The 22,138-nt window shown below is 33.3% G+C and overlaps 2 protein-coding genes across 2 annotated transcripts; both read right to left on the bottom strand.

The window, feature by feature from the left end:
- Window positions 1-9,891: 9,891 nt before the first annotated feature.
- LOC306639232 (olfactory receptor 10AG1-like) lies at window positions 9,892-10,835 on the bottom strand (the record flags this gene model as incomplete). The annotated part of the gene is given in 2 exon segments (XM_079102628.1): window positions 9,892-10,754; window positions 10,757-10,835. Coding segments are annotated over 2 exon segments (939 nt in total). The 5' UTR covers window positions 10,833-10,835.
- A 7,466-nt stretch (window positions 10,836-18,301) lies between these two features.
- Window positions 18,302-19,249, bottom strand: LOC306639227 (olfactory receptor 10AG1-like; the record flags this gene model as incomplete). The annotated part of the gene is made up of 1 exon (XM_079102623.1): window positions 18,302-19,249. Exon 1 carries the CDS (start codon window positions 19,241-19,243, stop codon window positions 18,302-18,304), a length of 942 nt encoding a protein of 313 aa, XP_078958749.1. The 5' UTR covers window positions 19,244-19,249.
- Between the last annotated feature and the right edge of the window lie 2,889 nt (window positions 19,250-22,138).

The following is a 22,138-nucleotide window of genomic DNA, read 5'->3' as shown; positions in this document are numbered from 1 at the left end:
CTGTGGGAAAAATTCAGTCAGAAGTAGAAAATTAACTTCATTTTCTGTGGGGGCGCCTGGCTCTCCTTATAGTGCTTGACAGAGTTCCACTGAAGGATGATTGCAAAGTCTTATCCTAAAAGGATTGCATGCCAGATGTATGCCTCCCTAGCTTGGAGTTTTCCTAATAATATACTACTCACTTCAGTCTGGGGATCTTGGTAGAGGTGATGGGAATAATTCTACAAATTTCCAGAAAAACATCATGGAGACAAAACACATGTTGAAACCCTGTGATGATTAACCTCACTACAGCAGAATGTTTTTATTATGTTAAAAACCAAACACTACATTTACTGGCACAGCCAGAACCTGTTGGGGCACAGAAACTTATAGATAACAATGTTTCCCCAAGTTCTAAGCACAAAGCACCTCCCACAGTAGATACTAGATATGGACCAGCTTATTTTATCAATGGCAAGCCCTGGTGATTAAGTAAGGATAATCTGTAAGGTTACTGTTTTCTCATAATCTTTCAGTAAAAACCATTTCTGCCTATGCTTTGGAAACTTCTTTGATTTTGTTAGTCACAAGCCTGTCATCAAAGCCTGAAAAAAAATTTATATAAACCCAGCCTTCCCCAGAATAAAGTGGGAATGATTGCACCAGAACTAGTCTGTGTCTCTCATTCTCCATCCATCGCTGACACTGTCTCCCTGGGACCCCTTACCAGTGTGGTACCCATGGACCCCTGCTGGGGCTGGACCCCGGCAATTTTCCTTTTGTTTTCTTAATGTACACTGAAGATGGCATGCTTTCAAATTTCCCAGTTATCTATAAGATAAATTCATACAGTCTGAAATTGTGGTGAAGATTTTTTTAAATTTCTAAGTATATTTATAAGAAATATTTCAGTATTATTTTCTGATGAGTGTTATTACACCTCCCTCCTGTGTCTTTGATGAGGCATTTCACTTTATTTTCATTTGAATCCCCAGAAGTCTAAATCTGAATCCAGGTTCAAGAGAAACAATAATTCTACTGTTTGAGATTATGTTTTCTGTTTTCCTAATGTAGTTTTTGATTAATTATCAGGTCAAAATTAAATTTATGAGATCATAGTTCTTTATTTCTAATAATTTTAGGGTAGAGTATATTTGATCTTTGAAATTTGATTTTATATATTTTCAAAGACTGTTTTAGCTTTGATATTTTTCATACTCTTTTATAAAAGTTAATTATTAACAGTACAGCAAATATAATGCAGTACTATTTAATCTTTAAAACTCTGTGTTCATTTACTATAAGGCCTATGAAATCAGAAGTAACAGATCTCATTCAGATTTTGTAGTATAATCAATGTTGATAGGATTACTTAGAATCTGGAGATTGAGTAAGAACCTTTAAGATGGTTTTCCTAACCAGGAAATCTCAATAGTAATGATACAGGATCATTAGCACATGTGGTCTAGGAACCAGTCCTAACTACAATGTGCACCTCTTTATTCTTAATGCAGATCTACTGTATACATAAGACATTAAAAGCAAGTCTTCTGGAGATTTTCCTAAATCTTACATGTCCTTAGCAATGGTTGGTCTTCTACAGAGTTCATTTTTTCCATTCAGTCTATTCCCTTGCTTGTGTATGTGGTGAGTTCATGCTTGAGTGTGTTTGAATGCTTTGTTTATTTGCATTATGAATGAATTACTTTTTATTTCTTGGCCTTTATTATAACTATAATATTATATGTGATACCATATACAATATGTTATATGAGATATTGTATAGTTTTCCAAAAACTTTGATTTGCTGACTTCTTGGTAAATTATAAATGAGTCAACTAATTGAAGTAATGCCCAAGACTTAAGTACAAGTTCATGGATTTCTGAGTTTGTATGCATGCCTCGTGTGTACGTATACATGTTTGTGTGCTTGGTTATGTAGAAATTATTATATTTTTATTTACTCTTGCAGAAGAAATCCATAATTTCATTATTTGCTAAATAATTTCCATATTAGTAATAAATGATTTAAATACAAGAGAATTAACTGCAATAAGGACAGATACCACTAATCTTATTCTAAAACTGTTAAAGTGTGTATGGTGGTCAGGATTTCAGCTTCGAAAAAAGATGTAAATGAAGAAAGAACAAAGTCCATGCTGAACTTCGGCATCCTATGGACTTTCTGTAACTGACCATAGGAAAATCAAATAATAATTTCTTGTTCTATCTTCAACAGGTCATCAAATATTGAAGTCCTAAAGGTTCTTTCAACTTATTCCATAATTGTACGATGACTCTGAATGAAAATTTGATATTACAATTTCAAAAGGTGTAACTGAGACTCTAAGAGGATCACAAACTACCAGATGATAGGTGGCTTTACTATTATTGCAAGGATATGAAACTACACCGCTAAGTATTTTTCCTGTTGCAACAAAATAAAAAAAATTAAACATTATTATTTTTATTATTATATTAATGTAGCCTAGATATTAATACCCGGACAATTATAAAAATTGTTGCTTGAGTCATTATTTCCTTGTGGACTTTCATAGGTTGTGTTCTTACATTTGATTATTCTACCTTAATTTTTAGATATTGCCATTCTCTTCTCTCTCTTTGCTTCATCTGCTAACTCTCATGCGTTTTGCACATTGCAATCTCCTTTGGCTCTTATTTCCTCTGTTCAAGTAGGAGTATACATTTATAAAGCAAATTACAACCAAGCTTCAAAAATATAATGAGCAAGAGCCATATGAACAGAAAGAAGTTGCACTTCCTCTATAGCCACTGAAATCTTACCTTTTCTTTTCTTTTCTTTCCTTTCCTTTTCTTTTTACTAGGTGGGAGAGTCTTCAATTTCCATTTGTGAAATGAACCAGCAATTTCATGAATATTTAACGTAATTCTTCATGTACCACTGTATGTGAAGGAAAAAAATATTATAATTTCTATTATTCAGAAGGTTTAGGTGGGAGGATGAAAAGTTTCAGACCAGTTTGGGCAACTTGTCAAAACCTTATCTCAAAATAGAAAAGAATAAAGATCTGGGGGTGAAGCTCAATGGTAGAGTGCCCCTGGACTCAATATACAATACCTAAAAAGAGAAATATTATGATTACTCACAACTATTCAAATTGTTCTTAAACTCTAAACACAATTTGGCTTAGGAAGCCTCCTCAAATCACTCAACGTTATTGTTGCTATCTCTAACGTTTAGAAACTTTAGAAACATCTATTTATAGTACTAAGAGAGAAAATTTCTAGTAATTAACCTAGATGTATCCCTGTTTGTTTTGGTTCAGATACTTCATGTTTATTTAACTGTTACCCTCTCTGAAACAATGATCTTCTTTAGTACAAATAGTGTGGAGTTAAATTAGAGCTTCTATAATCCATAACACATTCAAATCAAGTTGATGAAATGACATTAAAGATAAGCAATAAAAGTAGATATCAGTGTACATAAGATAGAAGGATGTGTTTCTGTCAGAAATCTCTAATGATAAAAAAAGCATATTAACATTTCTCTAGCATTTTTAAATTCTTTTATCATGCATTTGGACTCTTCACAAGCAGGAACCCTCTTAATAGTAGTAGAATGCAAAGCATTTTAATACTGTGTATTCAATATTTTTCTAACCCATTATATACAATTGGATTTTCGAGAGATATGCTTTCCAGATATTGTTAATGTAAAATAAACACATGCTTAACACATAATTATTTAGCAAACATTAGCACCTTAAACAATGATGTAAACAATAATCTTTCATGTTGCCTCTTTTTATTGAAAAGGATAATAGCATCTAACAATAGCAAACATCACAAGTACAAATATAATCTGAAAAGCATGTTTAAATTGAAAAAGTAACCAACAACAAAGTATTCCTTTTAAATTCTAAATATTTATTATTGCTCATGCTAATAAAGACACGAGTAGACCTGAAAATAAATTCTATTTGTCAGAGTAGTTCATGCATATCTATTTTAGAATTACTTTAATTATAATACTTACTTTCTTGATTGGTAAAGGATACAAAGTAATAAAGAACTTTGTCCTTTTGATAACTTAGGAATTTACCTTTTTCTGTAACAGAGGGTAAACCCTTCTAATGTATATTCTACTGTCAGGATAGTAAAAAAACAAAAAAGTGCTCCGGAGGTAGGAAATAGCGACTGCCCTGGGAATAAATCCTTTCCTAGTTAGCTCAAATTGAGGAAAGCATTTCCCTTCTACTCAAGTTTTGTGAACAAACTAACATGAATGGCTATACCACCCCTCATATTCTCAGTCTCTCTTCTTTCTGTGGTTATTAAGACATATAAACACTGAAAAATCTGAAATTTATAACTTCATTTTAATTATGATACAAATGAAGTATTCTAACAAAGCTGCAAATGATCAGTGCCCTCTGTTAGAAAGAAGTTTGTGTCATGAAATGTTCTCAAGAGTTTCAAGGTGCTTTAGGCAGTCTCAGTATCTTCCACGTGAATCTGCCTTCTGTGTGTCCACATTGAGAGGTTAGTCCTCGTGATCCCCCATATAAAGAAAGACGGTGAAGGGGAAGGAAGACTAGTATTTGCTTTTCTTGGAAAAGTCATGTAGACTTTCGAGGAAGAATCCCCAGTGTAAAATTTAGTTATCGGGACTATAACAACCTGGATAGGATGCTATAAAATGTAATTTCAGGATGGATTGCAGTGTGACCAACTATGATTCCCTATTTTTATCATTAATTGCCTGAACTTGTCAAAACCTAGAATTTCAACAAATTATTGCTTGAGTTTCCAGTCAAGGAGCTCCAGGTATCCACACACAAACACACTTAGACACACATGGTCAAAGGGGACAATATTAGATCCAACCACAGGAACAATACACACACACACGCACACACACACACGTCGTGTCTGTTCACACTATATATAAATACATATATATTTATATATATATGTGTGTGTGTTTTTTGGTTAAATGAAAAATACACTTCAGGAACGTATGCCTTCCTCATTTCCAAACTTTGAAAGCTATAACTATTCAAGGGTTCTATATTTATTTACCTATGTTGAGTGATAATTTTTGTGATCAATTAATTTTAGCCATTAAATTTTACATGAAACATTAATTTTTGTTTCAAATATCACTTGAATGTTGTACATTGTTTAATTAGGCCATGTCTTTCTCATCCTGCTATGTTATATATATTTTCATATATTTTATGTACATTTTCTTTGTCAGATATGTGATTTGCCAATATTTTCCTGAGTCTATAGTCTGTTTTTATATTTTTCTAAGACTTCTAACCCAGAACAAAATACTTAATATTGATGAAGTCTAATTTAATATAAGATTTTTTTTTTTTTTTGGTTGGTGCTTTTGGTAACATTCATGATATACGTCCATGCATAGTGACATATATTTTTTCATACGTCTTCTTCCAACAACTATATTTTTAAACCTTCTACATCTAAATCAATAAGACATTTTGAGTTAGATTTCTTGAAGCAAGAATTTTAAGTTTACAGTTTTTGTGCATAGAAGTTCAAGTTTCTTAAGAAAAGTCTTTGCGTACTTCTCAAAATACTACGTACAACAACAATGCACCAACAACATTTTTAAGAAAATTAAACTACCCTGAATAAGAATAGAGAAAATTTTCTGCATTTTACATGAGACAACTTTCTTTACCCACTTTGAGTTACATGGAACAGAATATCTACCAGGACTCCACATGCCAGAAAGGTTAGCTCTTCTCTGATTATTATAGAAGTTTCATGTAAATTCAAGCAGCATATAGCAATGAAATTTCCTGGATTATTACTATAAATGATGTCAATCTCAGTACGAAATCATCAAGACTAGGGTAAAAGTATTGTTATACCTGGGTGTCCATAGACTTCGGGACACATTAGTCAACAATTTAACAGGAGTTTCTGGAGAATGAGAAAATAAGTGGATACTATTGAAATCCTAATCATTGTAGTGATCTGAATGACTGGGTGCAAGTGCAAGCCCACAGACACGCTCAAGGCTGTCCCAAGAGGGATCTGGTGAATGATTGTGTACATGCAGAGAGTACAATTCAACCAACATTGCAAAGTTCCTGAAATTTTAATTCATTTTTCAAGCCAGTCCCAGATTCATCATAAATGAGTGTTGGAAACCTCCCTAACTAGGGTATTTAAGGACAAGGTCATTGTCTTTTCACTAAGCTATACTAGTCAATGGGGACTACTTAGGAGTTCAGATATTGGAATATAAGCAATGATAATTAATAATAATGATGATAATAATAATAATGACCAGGTTTTATCAGTAGTTTCACAACATAAAGAAAACAGATTCTGCAAAATTAGTCCAGGCAAGACAAAACAAACAAATGTCAACAACAACTTTTTCTAAATGGTACTAGAATCTGAAGTTGCTATAGTGTGTTTAGAAATTGTTCAGTTTTAACCAGACTTTATGAAATATGTAACTAAACAAGAAATTGCAACCTGTATACAAAAACAAATTCAATAACATTGTCAAAAGCAGGTTGCTGCTTGAAGCCCTATCCTATGAGAAATATTAAATAAAGTCTTAGAGATGAACAGAAGTGACACCAGAAAGCAAGTCAAAATTACTAAAAACAAAGAGAGCCTTTGTGAGGCTAATTATACCAGGAATTATAAGGCATAGTGTTTAAGTATTTTCTATTTTCCACTTAAATAAAGTAGTAATTCCAAATCAAAAATTAAAAACTGTGATTTTGCATATATTACAACTGATTCTGAAAAGATAATATGAACAATTTTATCACAAACAATTGCACAGCTAGGCAAATCAACTACTGGAATGACATCACACAAAAATGATGTGCAATAATGTGAAATAAAATATCCATATAGACTACTAATGAGTAATTTAATTAAAAATTAAAAACATCACTGCCTAAAATGCCAAGTACCAGATGGCCTCACTAATGAATCTATTTCTTCTTCCTACTTTCAATTTTTATCATCAATTTTAATGCTTTTATACTGCATTATAATTATATGTATGATTATATGTAATAGTTGGGTTTATTTTGATATAATCTTACTGGCATGGATTTAATTTGTTCCATTTCCATTCCCAATGTCTTGTTTATCCCTTCCCTCTTCCCTTTCTGTAAAGATCATCAAACCAAAATATCATTTTCATAAAGTTCAATAATATATATGTATATATAATAAGATGATTGAGAATGATAAAGAGATTCATCACAAATAGTAAATTAAGATGAAAAAAAGGAAATTTCACATCAGAACTCATAGATATTATTAAAGCACTAATGAAAACACTCCTAATAACTTTAAAACTATAAATATGCCAGATAGATAAAAAGAATTCCTTAAAATCCACAAACAGTCTTCCTTTCTCAAAATGAAATAGATCATTTGTATAGTCCATCTAACTAGCAGGGAAATTTATTTTTTTATTTAAAAGGGCCAAGAATCAAACTGAAGTGGTGTATGAAGGTCTTCAACAAGACCGGATGTTGCAAGTAATTTAATTCAGAGAAAGGTCAAAATTCTCAGGGTCCTTTCTTCAGCTGCTACATTATATTTTTTCTGCTACATTATTTTCTAATTGTATAATTATGACCTCATGAAAATTGACTTAATAAAAAAATGTATGGGCATCGTTTACCTGTTTCTATGTGACACTCAGGAATAACCCTAGAGCTGACTTCTGTCACAATGCAGCCCCTCCTGGGACTTGACTCAAGCGCACTGGTGAGGGAATAGGTTCCCAGGGGAGGGACTCTGAGCCGCACTTCTGGTTGTTCATTTAGTTTAGAAAGAAAAATGGCCAGATGTGTACCCATCCATGGGTTAAAGGTAACGGTGTGAGTGAATAATCTGAGATTTGGAAGAAATTAAATTGAAAATTGATCATTAAGAAGTCTTTATTAAAGACACATAAACATACTTCTCTCATCAAAAAAAAAGTGAAGGTATTTGTGAACCATGTGAATGTTTTTCAAAGGTTAACCTCAGCTGAGGAGGTTTTGAATCATCAGATGGGCAAGGAAACCCATTCTGTGATTACCAGCAGCCTCTTTCCCAGTTACCATTAGTATTGTCCACTGGGCTGCTGTGCCAAATGACCATGCAGACATGGGGCCAAGCTATGCATGGACACCGCCACACTAACTTCCAATCGTCATCCTAAATCTGATTAGAGCCACTGATGAACAGCCAATCTGTCAGAAGCAGGGATTAACCACAAATTCCTGGTATGATATCATTTCTGGGGGGGCCCTCCCAGCTCTCTAATGGCAGGTTGAATACATTGGATATATTTCACCATGATAAGAGCCCTGTGGTCACTAGAGTAGACATTGCTTCTTCACAAACTCTCTTCTCTCAAACAGTGTCTCATTCTATATTCCAAAGGTGGAACAGTAAGAATGGAAAGACTCCTCAAGTTCTGTTTCACTCCATTCTGAAAGGCAATAGCCTGTGATTTGTCCAATTTCTTCCTGGAAATTTTTTCTGAAATTATTCTTACTATATTTTTCTTTCCTTTATCATTCTTCTATTACCAATCATTTATGTTAGATTTTAGTAGCTTCTGATAGAGGCTTTATCTGAGATTACTGGTGATTTACTCATGCTTTTCTTTGATCTCAGCTGAGGTAGACTTCTTGGGTTGTCATTTAGGTTGTTGACACTTATTCTGGATGTCTTCTGCTACACAGAAAGGAGTACCACATTTTCTTTCCACTTTGGGTTAGGCATCTCCATATAAATGTGCTAAGAAAGAATATTCACTTAAAGGAAAATGCTTTTAAGAACAGGGGCAAACTTTACATTTGGTTAAATCATAAATCCTGGTGACAGGTCACGGTTTCCCAGAAATATGTTACCTTTGTGCAACAGTAATAAGTTTACCTGTATCAATATAAATTTTAAAATATCACAAAAAACTATTAGATTCTCTTTATCCACAATGGATATTAAGTTATCATTTGCTTGTTTACTACATAAATAGCACAAATTAATAATAAACTCTGTGAAACAACAGAGAAAAATTTATTCTCAGATAAACCTTAGTAATTATATTTAATTCATCATTTTCAGTGTGTACAGTGTAAAAGTGTGATATACCAGTGATTTTATAGCAGATACTTGCTTTCATAAAATATGTAATTATCTTTCCTAATTCAACTCTATCTCCTAACTCCCCAAGATTTTCATTTTGAAAAACAAATTGTCAGCATTCATTAAAAAATACTTTTCAGTTATTTACAGAGTTCTCCTTCTTCCAGTTCTTCAGATTACATGTGTATATTTTAATAACTTTCATTATAATATGATATGATTACAATATAGGAATATTAATTTTTAAGGGTACATAAACCATGCATAATGTTCACCAACATCATTTATGAAAATATATTTTCATTCTTCTAACAAATGGTTTCTCTGAATAGTCAATTGTTAGTTGAAAATATGTGTGCATATGTGTGTGTGTCAGTGTGTGTGTTCTTCATTTAATGTCCATTATCTACCTTTTCTAAAAATGGTTGTAACAAATCTATGGATGTGAATGACATGATTTTCAATAAGTAGTACAACAGAGTCTGTAATATTAGTAGTATCATTACAGTAAGAGCTGTTAATAGTATGTTGAGAATAGGTGTTGCACAAACATACAAAAATAAATAATTATCAATGCAATGATTTAAAATTTGATGAAACATATATCACCCATAGAGATGAAGACAGAAACATCTCTCAACATAGAAAAAAATTTGAAAATAGTATTGAAGAAATTCGTAAGAAACAGAGCTAAAAATATACACCACTTGAAATTTTATTACAAATGGAGAAAAAAGCAAGCTCTGAAAATATATGCTTTCGTCAAGTAAACTATTTAAATAATAATTTTTTCAATGCCAATATGACATCTTTGTTCCTTAAGCTATATATAATAGGGTTAAATGTGGGAGTCACAATAGTATAGAAAAGAGAAAGCACTTTGTCAGTTTCTGCTGAATGACTAGCCTCAGGTCTGAAATATGTAATAATGGCCGATCCGAAGAATAATAGCACCACTGTAAGATGAGATGAGCAGGTGGAAAAGGCTTTGGCCCTGCTTGTGGCTGATGGCAACTTAAGAACTGTAGATATGATTTTGCTATAAGATACAAGTATTAACAGAAATGGGGCAGAAACGAACATCACAGCAGCCACAAAGATCATGAGCTCATTAGTGAAGGTTTCCCCACAAGCCAGCTTAAGCACTGGGCGGATGTCACAAAAGAAATGGTTGATTACATTGGAAGCACAAAATGGCAGAGAGAAAACCTGGAGGGTCTGCCCTGCCTGGACAGGAATTCCAGTGATCCAGGAGGCAGCCACTAGCTGGAGACAGACCTTGTGGGTCATGACCAGAGGATACTGCAGAGGGTTACAAATGGCCACATAGCGGTCATAGGCCATCACTGCCAAAAGGAAACATTCTGCTGCTCCCAGAACAAGAAACCAGAACATTTGTGTAGCACAGGCAACCAAAGAGATGGTCCTTCTCTGGGTCCCGAGATTCATGAGCATTCTGGGGAGAGTAACTGAAACATAACAGATCTCCACAAAGGAAAAATGGCCAAGGAAAAAGTACATGGGGGTGTGGAGAGCAGGTTCCACTTTGGTTATTACCATTATAGTTCCATTGCCCAGCAGGATGATCATGTAGATGACAAAGAACATTCCAAACAGAAGCCACTGGAGATGGGAACATCAGCAAACCCCCAAAGGACAAATTCCATCCATGCAGTTAGATTTCCTTCTGGTGTTTTTACCTGGTGTTTCATCTGTGGAAAGCAAATCTCAGCATGTGCTTCTCACTTTACCTTCAGGGATAGGTGCTGCTCTGTAAATGAATTTGGTCATCCAGAGCAATACTCAAGGCCACTGGGATTGTTTGTGCTTCCAAAATATGAATTCTTACACATTCCACCTTTTCCTACCTTAGACCCTATGGGTGATCACTGTACACATTGCCCTGAAATTTCTTCAGAATCATCCCAGGGTACCTCCTTGTCAATAATTCAGGATAATCCAAATTACGCGTAGTCATCTGTAGTACTGGCAACTCCTGAGGAAGAATTCAGAGGTCTGCTGTGGTATCTCGAGTTTAATTAATTACATTTAATTAGGTTATTTAATTGCATTTCATGAAACTCCTCTAGAATGTTTTGTGTATTTTGTCAGGCATGCTTCAATCACACTGTATCATAGATTACCTTTTCCCACAGTTTTAAAAATTGTATTTATTTATATTTTTGGTGGAGCTGGTACTCATACCTACATCCATACAGCTACACTCTCAGCTCTCATAGCTCAAAATTTAATGGTTATTTAAAATCATTAAAATCGTATATAACAATGGGGTACCATGTTACGTGTGATGCATGAATGCATTGCAAAATATTTAAATCACGTTACACATCTATTGCCACAAACATTATTTCCTTATTGTGAAATTTTCATGATCATTTTTTTCTAACTTTTCAAATTAAAGTACTTCTTTTTATTGTAAACAAATGGGGTACAACTTGTTTCTCTGGTTGTACATGAAGTAGAGGCGTACCATTTGTGTAATCATACATTTACATAGGGTAATTGCATCTTATAGAAGAAAAAGTAGGTCCAAATCTTCATCATGTGAGTTTAGGATCAGGCTTCCTTAACATGACCCCCATAGCACAAGAAATAAAAGCAAGAATCAATAACTGGGATAGATTCAAACTAAAAAGCTTTCTCTCAGCCAAGGAAACTATCAGCAATGTGAAGAGAGAGCCTACAGAGTGGGAGAAAATCTTTGCCACACATACTTCAGATAGAGTGCTAATTTCCAGAATATATAAAGAACACAAAAAACTTTACACCAAGAATAAAGTACATTTTTATGTGGACATTTCAACTGTCCATTTCTTCCCATCGATTAATTTTAACATAATGCCTTTATTATATTTTCCACAATTATAGGAAGTTGCAAAATTGAGAATATTTTATGACCAAAGGAAAAATGCATCCTTCAGTAGGATATTAAGTGGGAAGTACCACAGGATTTTACTTAGTATGGGAACTTGGATAGAATCAATTAAGAAAGTAACTGAGGGAAACCAGGATGGGGAGTGAGGTATGTGATCATGTGCATGGCTATGGCACATGTATATAAAAGAGACTGGCCACTATCTTAAACTCCATGTCCAGGGGACCAAAGTCTTTGCTGTTCTAAAAATGAAAAACAAAAACAAAACAAAGAAAAAACCCCAAACCAAAAATCTTTAACAAACTTTCCAATTTTCATTTTTTTTTTTTTTTTTTTAGATAATAACATATTGAGACTTGATAATGATAGACAATTGTTGAAGTTGACTCCTTTGGTAAAATAATTAAGAGGTACTCCTTCGTTCTCAGGGGCCATTTAGTAAGTGCCCAATTCTAAAAGGTACTGCTAGTTTAGATATGTGCCAAGGTGTCTTCTGCTTCTGGCTCTTCACTAATCCCAGCCTTGCCTGTCATTCCTCCAAACCTGCAGCTTTGGACCTTGTCCCCAAAACACAAAATAAGGGTAGTCATGGAAGTGTAACGGAATCCTACCTCAATGGTTTGGAATTGAATTACAGCTCCTCTTCCTACTGGTGTGAGATTCATGCAAATTGCTCTATTCCCTGTGCCACGGGTCTTCAAAAAAAATAGTCTACGAGTTGTACCCAGACTTAGGATTAGTATGTCAGTTACTGATCTTAATATATGTGAAGCAGCTTTAGAGGGCATGATATTCATGTAAGCCTATTTAAATGCTGCTTATTCTTTTTAAGATTCTTTTAATTTTATTCAATTTCCAGCAACAGGGGAAAAACATTTTAAAATTCTTATTCTTTTCCATGACCTATATATATATTGTGGGCATAGAAAGAGATCTTTGAATAATCTTCTAAACTTATGGAATTCCAGAACTCTCAATATGAAATATCCATAGCTTCTCTGTCACATTGTTGTTTATATTCTTATCTCTATTCTGTGGTTTTACTACCCAAAATACAAATGACTCCTCAGCCCAGTGTGTTGAAATTTGGTCCAATTTTTCTGTATGCCTTTTATTATCAGTAAATGATCTGAGAGGTAAAGACTATAACTATTTATTATGTCGGAGCAAGACAGATTGTAAAAAAGTGGTTGTCCACCTTTTATAGTGCTCAATATTTTACTCAGAAATGATTAAAAGTAAAAGACACTTTTAAAATTATCCCTCTTAAGAGAAAGAAAATAAAAAGAATTCAACCTTTATTGTTATGGTGAAAGGCAATATTTTAAAATAATAATTTCCTATTACAATAACTTTCATGATAAATATAATCTAAATTAATGTTGTAAAACCCCAACATTTGTTACGAAGTTATTAGTACCTAAAAATGAAATGAATATTATTTCAATTAGAGGAAGCAAGGTAGAAAGAGCAGAAATTTGTCAATATGCTCAAATAAAATTATACTGCCCTTCATTTTGGTACATGTTTATGTTTGTATTAGCCAAACATAAAAAAACTTAATGCTCTAGTTTGTCTCTTTTAAATTCAAGCTCCTATATTCAGAAAAATCCAAGAGATTAAAGTAATAAGTAATTATATCAAGTGGGGACAATGACTACAATCTCCCTAAGCTTCAACTCTGTGTGTATATTTCCTGCACATTAACAACTTAAATTCTAAATTAAAATTAAAGAAAAAAAAATACATCCTATAGGTCTTTTTTTCACAAATAATTATTTTTTTAAAAAATTATCCTATATTTCTAACTACTATATTGCTTGTATTCCTCAATGATTATAAGTTCACTTCATGAATTGTTTGACTTTAAATCATCTATTAAAATATAATCTAGACTGAATAGGTATATATGGAATGTATTGCTTACACAGTGTTTGCTTGAAATGAAATTTTTCTATATTATCTTTGCTTAAAATACAACAATTAGAAAAGTTTTTTTCACTTCAAATAACTTCATATCAGTGTTTAATAATTATTATTTCATTGCAAGTTATATTTAATATAATAAGAATTATATATGAGCTACTTTAATAAAAATACATTTTCTTATTATGTTCTGATCATAAATATTGAATTTGTCTTATGAAGTAAAGCTCACTATCAGGATAAAATAGTCCATACTTACCTTTCTTGAATGGGTAGATTTTCTTTCTCACTGTAAGTCTTAAATATTTTTATATTTAAATTGCTTAAAGTGAGACCACTTATATCAACATAGATATTCCTTCTGCTTTTAAGATACTCGTTCTTTATAAATTGCTCTTCAAATATCAACAATTCTGTCTACTCCAGGGACTTCTTCAACCTACACATTTAAATTTCTAATTAAGAGTAGCTCCTAGGCATCTGATTATTTGCTTTATATAATTTTTCCCAGAAAACTCTTATTATACCCAGAATACACCATCTTCAGGCTCCTTATGGAATAGAATACACAGAACATTTTACTATTTAATATAAATTGGGCAATGAGCAATATCATCTGTAACCATCCTAATTTGACACTTACCTGTTTATTAATTCTCCAATGAAGAGCTACTTTCATGTGTATATTTATTCATGTGCACATAGTGCTGGGGATTACAACCAGGCATCAACAAGCGTATATCTTAAGGTTTGCAGCCCTGAACTTTATTACAGCCACTCAGGTTTACCTTTCTGTCATATAAACAGTAATACACAGTATATTAATAACATCTTGCTTTGAGTTCCAAATATCGTGTGTGCCATACCATGCTGACTTTAGTTTTAAATTAAATAAATAACATTAAGATACATTTCCTACTGGAATGTTACACAGAAATGAGAGTGAATGAATTACCTGCATATCAATCACATCAAGAAATGTTACCAACATAATGTAGAGTGAAAGAGAACAAAAAGCAAAGAAACGTGAAACACTGAAAAACTACATAATTATAATATTCACCTAAAATACAAAATTGATTCACAACTTGTGGTGAATTGGTATAGACTACAAAAGTCTAGTAATTTTTCTTTATTTACCTAGTTCTGGCTAAACAGAATATATAAGAAACTGCAGAAACTGAAGAGCAAAAATTACAAACATCTCAATTAGAAATGGACAGTAGAGGTGAATAGATATTTTGCAAAAGCAAAAAAATGATCCACAAGTATGGGATAAAATACTTAACCTCACTAATCATGACAGAAATGCAAACTGAAACATCACCTTGACAGAAAGGACTGTGATCAACAGAACAAAACAATAGTTAGTGAGGATGTAGAGACTAGGGAACACTTGCACGCTGTTGGTGAGACTGCAAATTAGTGCAGACACTATGAAAAGTGTATGGGACTTCCTCAAAAAATTAAAAATAACACTACCATGGAATCTAACAGGCCCTTTTCTGAGTAAATATTCAGAGGAAATGAAACCAGAATATTGAATGAATGCACATTCATGTATTCATTCACAACAGCCAAGAAATATAAACCCTCTAACTATCCATCAATCAACAGTTGAGTAACTAAGGTATTTTATTTACACACAATGTACTATGAGTCAGCCACTAAAAGAATAGAATCCTGTGATTTGTGACAGCATGGATTTATCTGAAGATTATTATGTTAAATGAGAAAAAAACAAGAACAGATCAGGTACCACAGATCTCGTTCCCATGTCGAATCTTAAAAAAGTCGATCTCACGTACATTCAGAGTACCTTGCTGGTTAGGAGAAGCAGGGAAGAGCAGGGGGTTGTGAGGGAAAGGGAAAGGGAAAGTTTTATCAACGGGTTCCTAGTTACAAATGAGAAAGAATTCTGCTGCACTATTGCACATTACGGTGACTAGAGGTAGCAGTACTCTACTCCATCATTCAAAACCTTGGAAAAACGGGATTTTGAAAATATTCCCAGAAGGACATGATGAAAGCTTTTGGACATATAGGTTTATTGTGATGTAAAAAGTACATAACTTATTCATGTACCAAAACATTACATGGTACACCATTAATATGTAAACTTTTGTGTAATTACATATAATCTAAAATTAATAAACATGAACTATAGTCATCAAGCTATATTGGTGTCTACACTCAGCATGAAGTACCAGATCACTTCAGCTTGCTCCTCCTCTGAGTGATTTTCCCTGCTCTGATAAGCATCCCTGCAATCCCTCCACTCTACCCTCACACACTCCATTCTATACTCTTCTTCCGAGTTCACAAATGAAGATTACACACAGGAGTGAGATTGTGATTTGTTTTTCTTTCTGCGTCTGGCCGACATCACCAATTCTAATGTCCTCCCGGTTCTTCCACATTGCTAAAAATGACAGGATTTTGTTTGGTTTTTAAGAAAAAACAACATCACGTTGTTTATATACCAGGTTCTATGTATGGATTCAGTTGCTGAGGTACTGATAGACTTACTCTATGTCTTTGTAATTCATGCTGTACACAGCAGTACAGGTATCACCTGAACACACTGGTCGATCTACTTTGGACACATACCCACTAGTGTGATTGCTGGACCATACTCCAGTTCTATTTCTAATATTCTGAGGAGGCTCCATGCTCTTTTCCACATTGGGTGAATTTATTTACATTCCCACAAAGAGTGTTCAAAGTGTTATTTTTTCTTATTCTGACCAACATATTTGGAAGACATCATTTTGCAGACATGAAGTGATATCATTTTTGCTTTTATTTGCTTTTGAACGACAGTCATGTTGAGTAGTTGCCTCATGTAACTGTGGTCATTTTTATACCTTGAGGAATGTCTGCTCACTTTTTTCACCATTTTTAAATTAGATTATTTGTTTTCTTGGTATTGAGCACTTTGAGTTTTTTGTATGCTTTGGATATTAAACAGTTAGGGTTTGAAAATACTCTTTCCCATTCTGTAGGTTGTTCATGCACTCTGTTGATAGACTCCTGAGTTGAAATTAAGCTATTCTGTAGGTCCACCTGTGTCTTCTCTCTTGCTCAGTCTCACTGCATGTTTTCAGGAGGCTATCCTGGGGAATCCATTTACTTGGTCAATTACATTATTGGAAGAATTCTGTTCTTTGAGGACACTGAAATGTGAAATTGCTTTCTTAGTGAATGTCAGATAATTGTTTTTGGGTTGTCATTGGTGGCTTCCAAAGTGACCACTTTGGTGTATATGGCCCATTTATGGAAAGGCAGTAAAGACAAACTGAATCCTTCTTATGCCTCCTTTTCTCTTTCTCTTTGTTGTTCCATGTACCTGACATACTCTTCTTTCATCTTTCTTTTTTGAGGGTCTCATGTCATGGGTTGCCTTGATGACCTCTTAATCTCCTAGTTTTTAATCTGGCACACTTGTGCAAAGTTCCATTTGTCATGTCCTTACTGTATTCATGATCCCATGAATTAGGGTTTTTTGCCTATCACAGTGTTACAGTGAAATGCAATGACTTGTTTACATGGTCTTTATTTGATCAGATCTCTACTAACATTATTAACTGACACATATAATATTGCATTCCAGGGAAAGTTGATTAGGTTCTTAGACTAAATTCTAATGCATTCATATTAACCAATGACTGTAATTGGTTAATGGAATGAATAACTTACCAGATAGGCTTGTTATATTTTATCATGTACTCAGATAGGAAATGTTAAGGAAGAGAATTAAATGCTTGTAAGATTTTTTTTTTTTATATTGTCTCTGGAGTAATTTCACACTGAGACATAGTGAATTAAATAAATGTATACTTAATTCTTAGCGATGCTCTAAAATCTGTAGAGATGGCCAAGTGTCTGAGGAATGAAGCAAAAAATATTGTTTATGCACTCATTTAAGCACTCACTTAACAAACATTTTAATATTCAACTTACAATTGGTAAGTAAATGTATTAAGAATCAAAGAAGAAAACTAACAACCTTAGCTGTGAGTACATAAGAAATTATTTAGGTAAATAATCTGCCAGTTTATTTCAGTTGCTAGTCATAACATTTGATTCTGATTGTGGATTTTACAAGGGGTATTTCATATACACTGCAATGTTTTTGGTGAGAAAATTTTTTTTTAGATACCAATTATTGAAGATAAAGTAATTTGCCCAAAATAGGAACAACCAGACTAAAATTCAGGCTTGTGTTCAAAAGTAACACAAAGAGATACTGAATTGGAAGTAATCAGTATCTCAAAGGGAGAATGTAAGATTTAAAACATTTTTCTGATAACTTCATGACAAACAATGCAAGCATTCATACATTAATTTGTGACACTATCATTTAAACAACAATCTATTCAATGCAGCAATCACATCCCTATTCCTAAGGCTGTATATCATGGGATTAAACATTGGAGTCACTATGGTGTAGAAAAGAGAGAGCAGTTTGTCAGTTCCTCCAGAATGGTTAGATTTGGGCCTAAGGTAGGTAATGGATGCTGATCCAAAAAATAAAACCACAACCAGTAGGTGAGAGGAGCAAGTGGAGAATGCCTTCACACGTCCTTGGGTTGTGGGCAACCTCAGAATAGTAAGAACAATTTTGCTATAAGAAGCAAGTATCAACATAAAAGGGACTACAGCAAACGACATACACACAACATAGACAGACACCTCATGTGCAGAGGTGTCCCCACAGGCTAGCTTGATAATAGGAGGTATGTCACAGAAGAAGTGGTTGATTTGGTTAGAATGACAGAAATGCAGAGAGAATATCTGCCATGTCTGCCCTACCTGGACTGGCATTCCCCCAAGCCAGGCACCAGCTGCCAGTTGATGGCACTTCTTTGGGTTCATGACTAGGGGATAGTGAAGAGGGTTGCAGATGGCCACATAGCGGTCATAGGACATCACAGCCAGGAGGAAACACTCTGTTGCTCCAAGCACAAGGAAGAAGCACAATTGGGTGGCACAGCCCAGTAAGGAGATGCTCCTATCCTGAGTCCAAAGGCTGACCAGCATCCTAGGGAGAGTGACTGAAACATAACAGATTTCCAGAATAGAAAAATGTGCCAGGAAAAAATACATAGGTTTGTGAAGTGCAGGGTCAAGCCTGGTTATTATGACTATGAGGCTGTTCCCAATGAGGACAACTATGTAAATAATGGAGAACACCCCAAATAGAAACCCCTGGAGGTTTGGAAGATCAGAAAATCCCAGTAGGACAAACTGGACCACTGTGGAGACATTTTCTTCTGCTTCTACCTCTTCATGCTTCATCTGTGGGAAAGATTCAATCAAAAATAGAGAATTAACTTCATTTTCCTTTTGTTTCCTTAAATGTACACAGAAGATGGTTTGCTTCCCAATTTCCCAGATGCGTAAGATAAAAGTCTATGACTTCCATTTGGCTGAAATTGTGGTGAAGATTTTTTTTGGTTCCAAATTTTTAGTATTTATTTTCTGTTGAGGGTTATTAAACAATCCTCCTGTTTCTCTGATAAGGTATGTCACTTTAATTTTCATTTAAACCCTCAAAATTCTATATCTGAATCTAGGTTCAACTGAAGCAATAATTTTACTAGTTTAGTTTACATTTTTCAGCTCTCCAAACATTGTTTTATATATAATGATCAATTCAAACCTTAAGACATCTCTAATAATTTTTGGGAACAGTATATTTAATCTTTGAAACAGATTTTTGTACATTTCCAAAAACTGATTTAGCTTTGATATTCTTTATATTCCATTATGTAAATTAATGATTAACTGTCCAGTAAATACAATGCAATACTATTCAATCTTTAAAAATCTGTATTTGTTTAAGTGTAAGTATCAGAAGTCACAGATTTTGTTCAGATTTTGTAGTACAATTGGCATTGAGGATGTATTTAGGATCTCAAGAAGGATAAGGGACATTTAAGATGATTTTCCTATAGAGAGAATCTCACTATTCAAGAGGCAATCTAATTAGCATCTGTGGTCAAAGAACTAGTCTTTGCTAGAATGTAGGCCTCTTTATTCTTAATGCAGATCTACTCATACATAAGACATTAAGCACATTCATTTTCTGGACATTTCGCTCAATCATTCATGTCCTCAGAAATGGCTGCTGTTCTACTGAGTTCATTTGCTTCATTTTTTTATTCCTGTATTTGTGCATATGTGGGTTCATGCATTAGTGTGTTTGTATGCTATTATTCATTTACATTATGAATATATTCATTTTCATTTCTTGATCTATATTATAGCTTTTTTAATGTTATGTACACCATTTTATAGGTATAGTATAGATTTTCAAAGGTTTTGATTTACTGACATTTGGATAAATTACAAATAATTGTAGTATTGAAGTAATGCCCAAGACTCAAGTACAGTTTCCTTGATTTCTGATTTTCCTTTTCAAGTCTTCTGTATGTGTATACATCTATTTGTGTTTTTGGAGGTTGGTATGTTGGAATTATTTTATTTTCCTTCACTCTTGCAGAAAAATCCTATCATCTCATTTTTTGCTAAATATTTTCGGTATTGGTTATAAATATTTCACATACGAAGGGACTAAATGCAATTAGGATGTGTACCTTTAATCTTATTTTGTAAAGTGTACACAGTGGTCAAGATTTCAGCTTCAAAAACAAATTAAAATGGAGAAAGAACAAAGTTCATCCTGGACTTGGTCATTATTTGGGCTTTCTCTAGATAAACATGGGGAAGTTAAATAAGAATTTCTATTACATGCATAATATTCCACCAAATATTGATGTTCTAAGTTTCTTTAAACTTCTTCCATAATTATACAATTACTTGAAATGAAAACTTGATATTACAATATAAAATTGTGTATCTGAGACTCTTCGATGACACAAACTACCAGATTGAAAAAAAAAAAATGTGGCTTTACTGTGATTTTAAGGATATAAAACTCTACCACAAAGTTTTTTATTTTCTGACATAAAATTTTTTAAACAAATATTCTTGTATATAATTAATCTGAGAGCTTAATACATGAACAGTTTTACAGTTTTATATATATATATATATATATATTTTTTTTTTTTTTTTTTTTTTTTTTTTTTACGGTGCTGGGGATTGACCCCAGGGCCTTGTGCTTGCAAGGCAAACACTCTACCAACTGAACTATTTCCCCAGCCCTACATGGATAATTATAAAAACCATTCATTGAATCATTACTTTATTGTGGACTATCATGTATTATTGCCCACAATTGATAATCTAACCCTAATCATTAGGAAGTGCCATCCTCTTCTTTCTCTTTGCTACATCAGCTCACTCTTTTAAATGCTTTCTACACAAGGTAATCTTCTTTGGCTCTCATTTCCCTCTGTTCAAGTAGGAGTGTACACTGATAAAGCAATTTATGACCAAGTTTTCAAAATATAATAAGCAAGAAACAGCAATATGAACAGAACTTGTGTTTCATCTTCATCTACACCTAATGATATCTTACCTTTTTTTTTTTTTTTCATAGGGGGGAGAGTCTCAAATTTCCATTTGTAAAATGGACCAGCAATTGTATGAATATTTAAGTTGATTCTCTATGCCTAACTGTATAAAGAAAACATTTTATAATTCCTACTACTCAGAAGTCTGAGAGTGAAGAATGAAATTTTTTAGATCAGCCTGGGCAAATTTGCAACATCTTATCTCAAAATAAAGGATTAAAGACGTGGGGATGAAGCTTCTGCTACAGTGCCCTGGATTCAATACTCAATACCTAAATAAGAGAGAAAAATTATAATTATAATTATTCAAATTGTTCTTAAATCTAGATATAATTAAACATAAGAAGTTTACTTAAATTACCCAACTTTCCTGCTGGTTTCTCTGATTGGAAAACCTATAGAAATTTTCATTTATACTACTCAGAGAGAAAATCACCAGTAATTCAGTTAGATATAACCACCTTTTCAGAGTTCTGATACTTCATGTTTATTTAACTGTTAGCTACTTTGAAACAATGATTTAATTTGGTACAAATAGTGTTGAATTAATCAGATCTTCTGTTATACATAGTATATTCAGAGGAAGTTGATAGAACCAAATTAAAAATAAGAAATGAAAGGATATATCAGTGTACACAAAGCAGAAGGATATCTTTCTGCCAGAAATCTCTAAAGATAGAAAAAAATATAAGCATGCTAACATTTCTCTAGC

Source organism: Sciurus vulgaris, assembly GCF_902686455.1.
Source record: "Sciurus vulgaris genome assembly, chromosome: 11".
Classification (NCBI taxonomy): Eukaryota; Metazoa; Chordata; class Mammalia; order Rodentia; family Sciuridae; genus Sciurus; species Sciurus vulgaris.
This window is presented reverse-complemented; position numbering and strand designations above follow the sequence as displayed.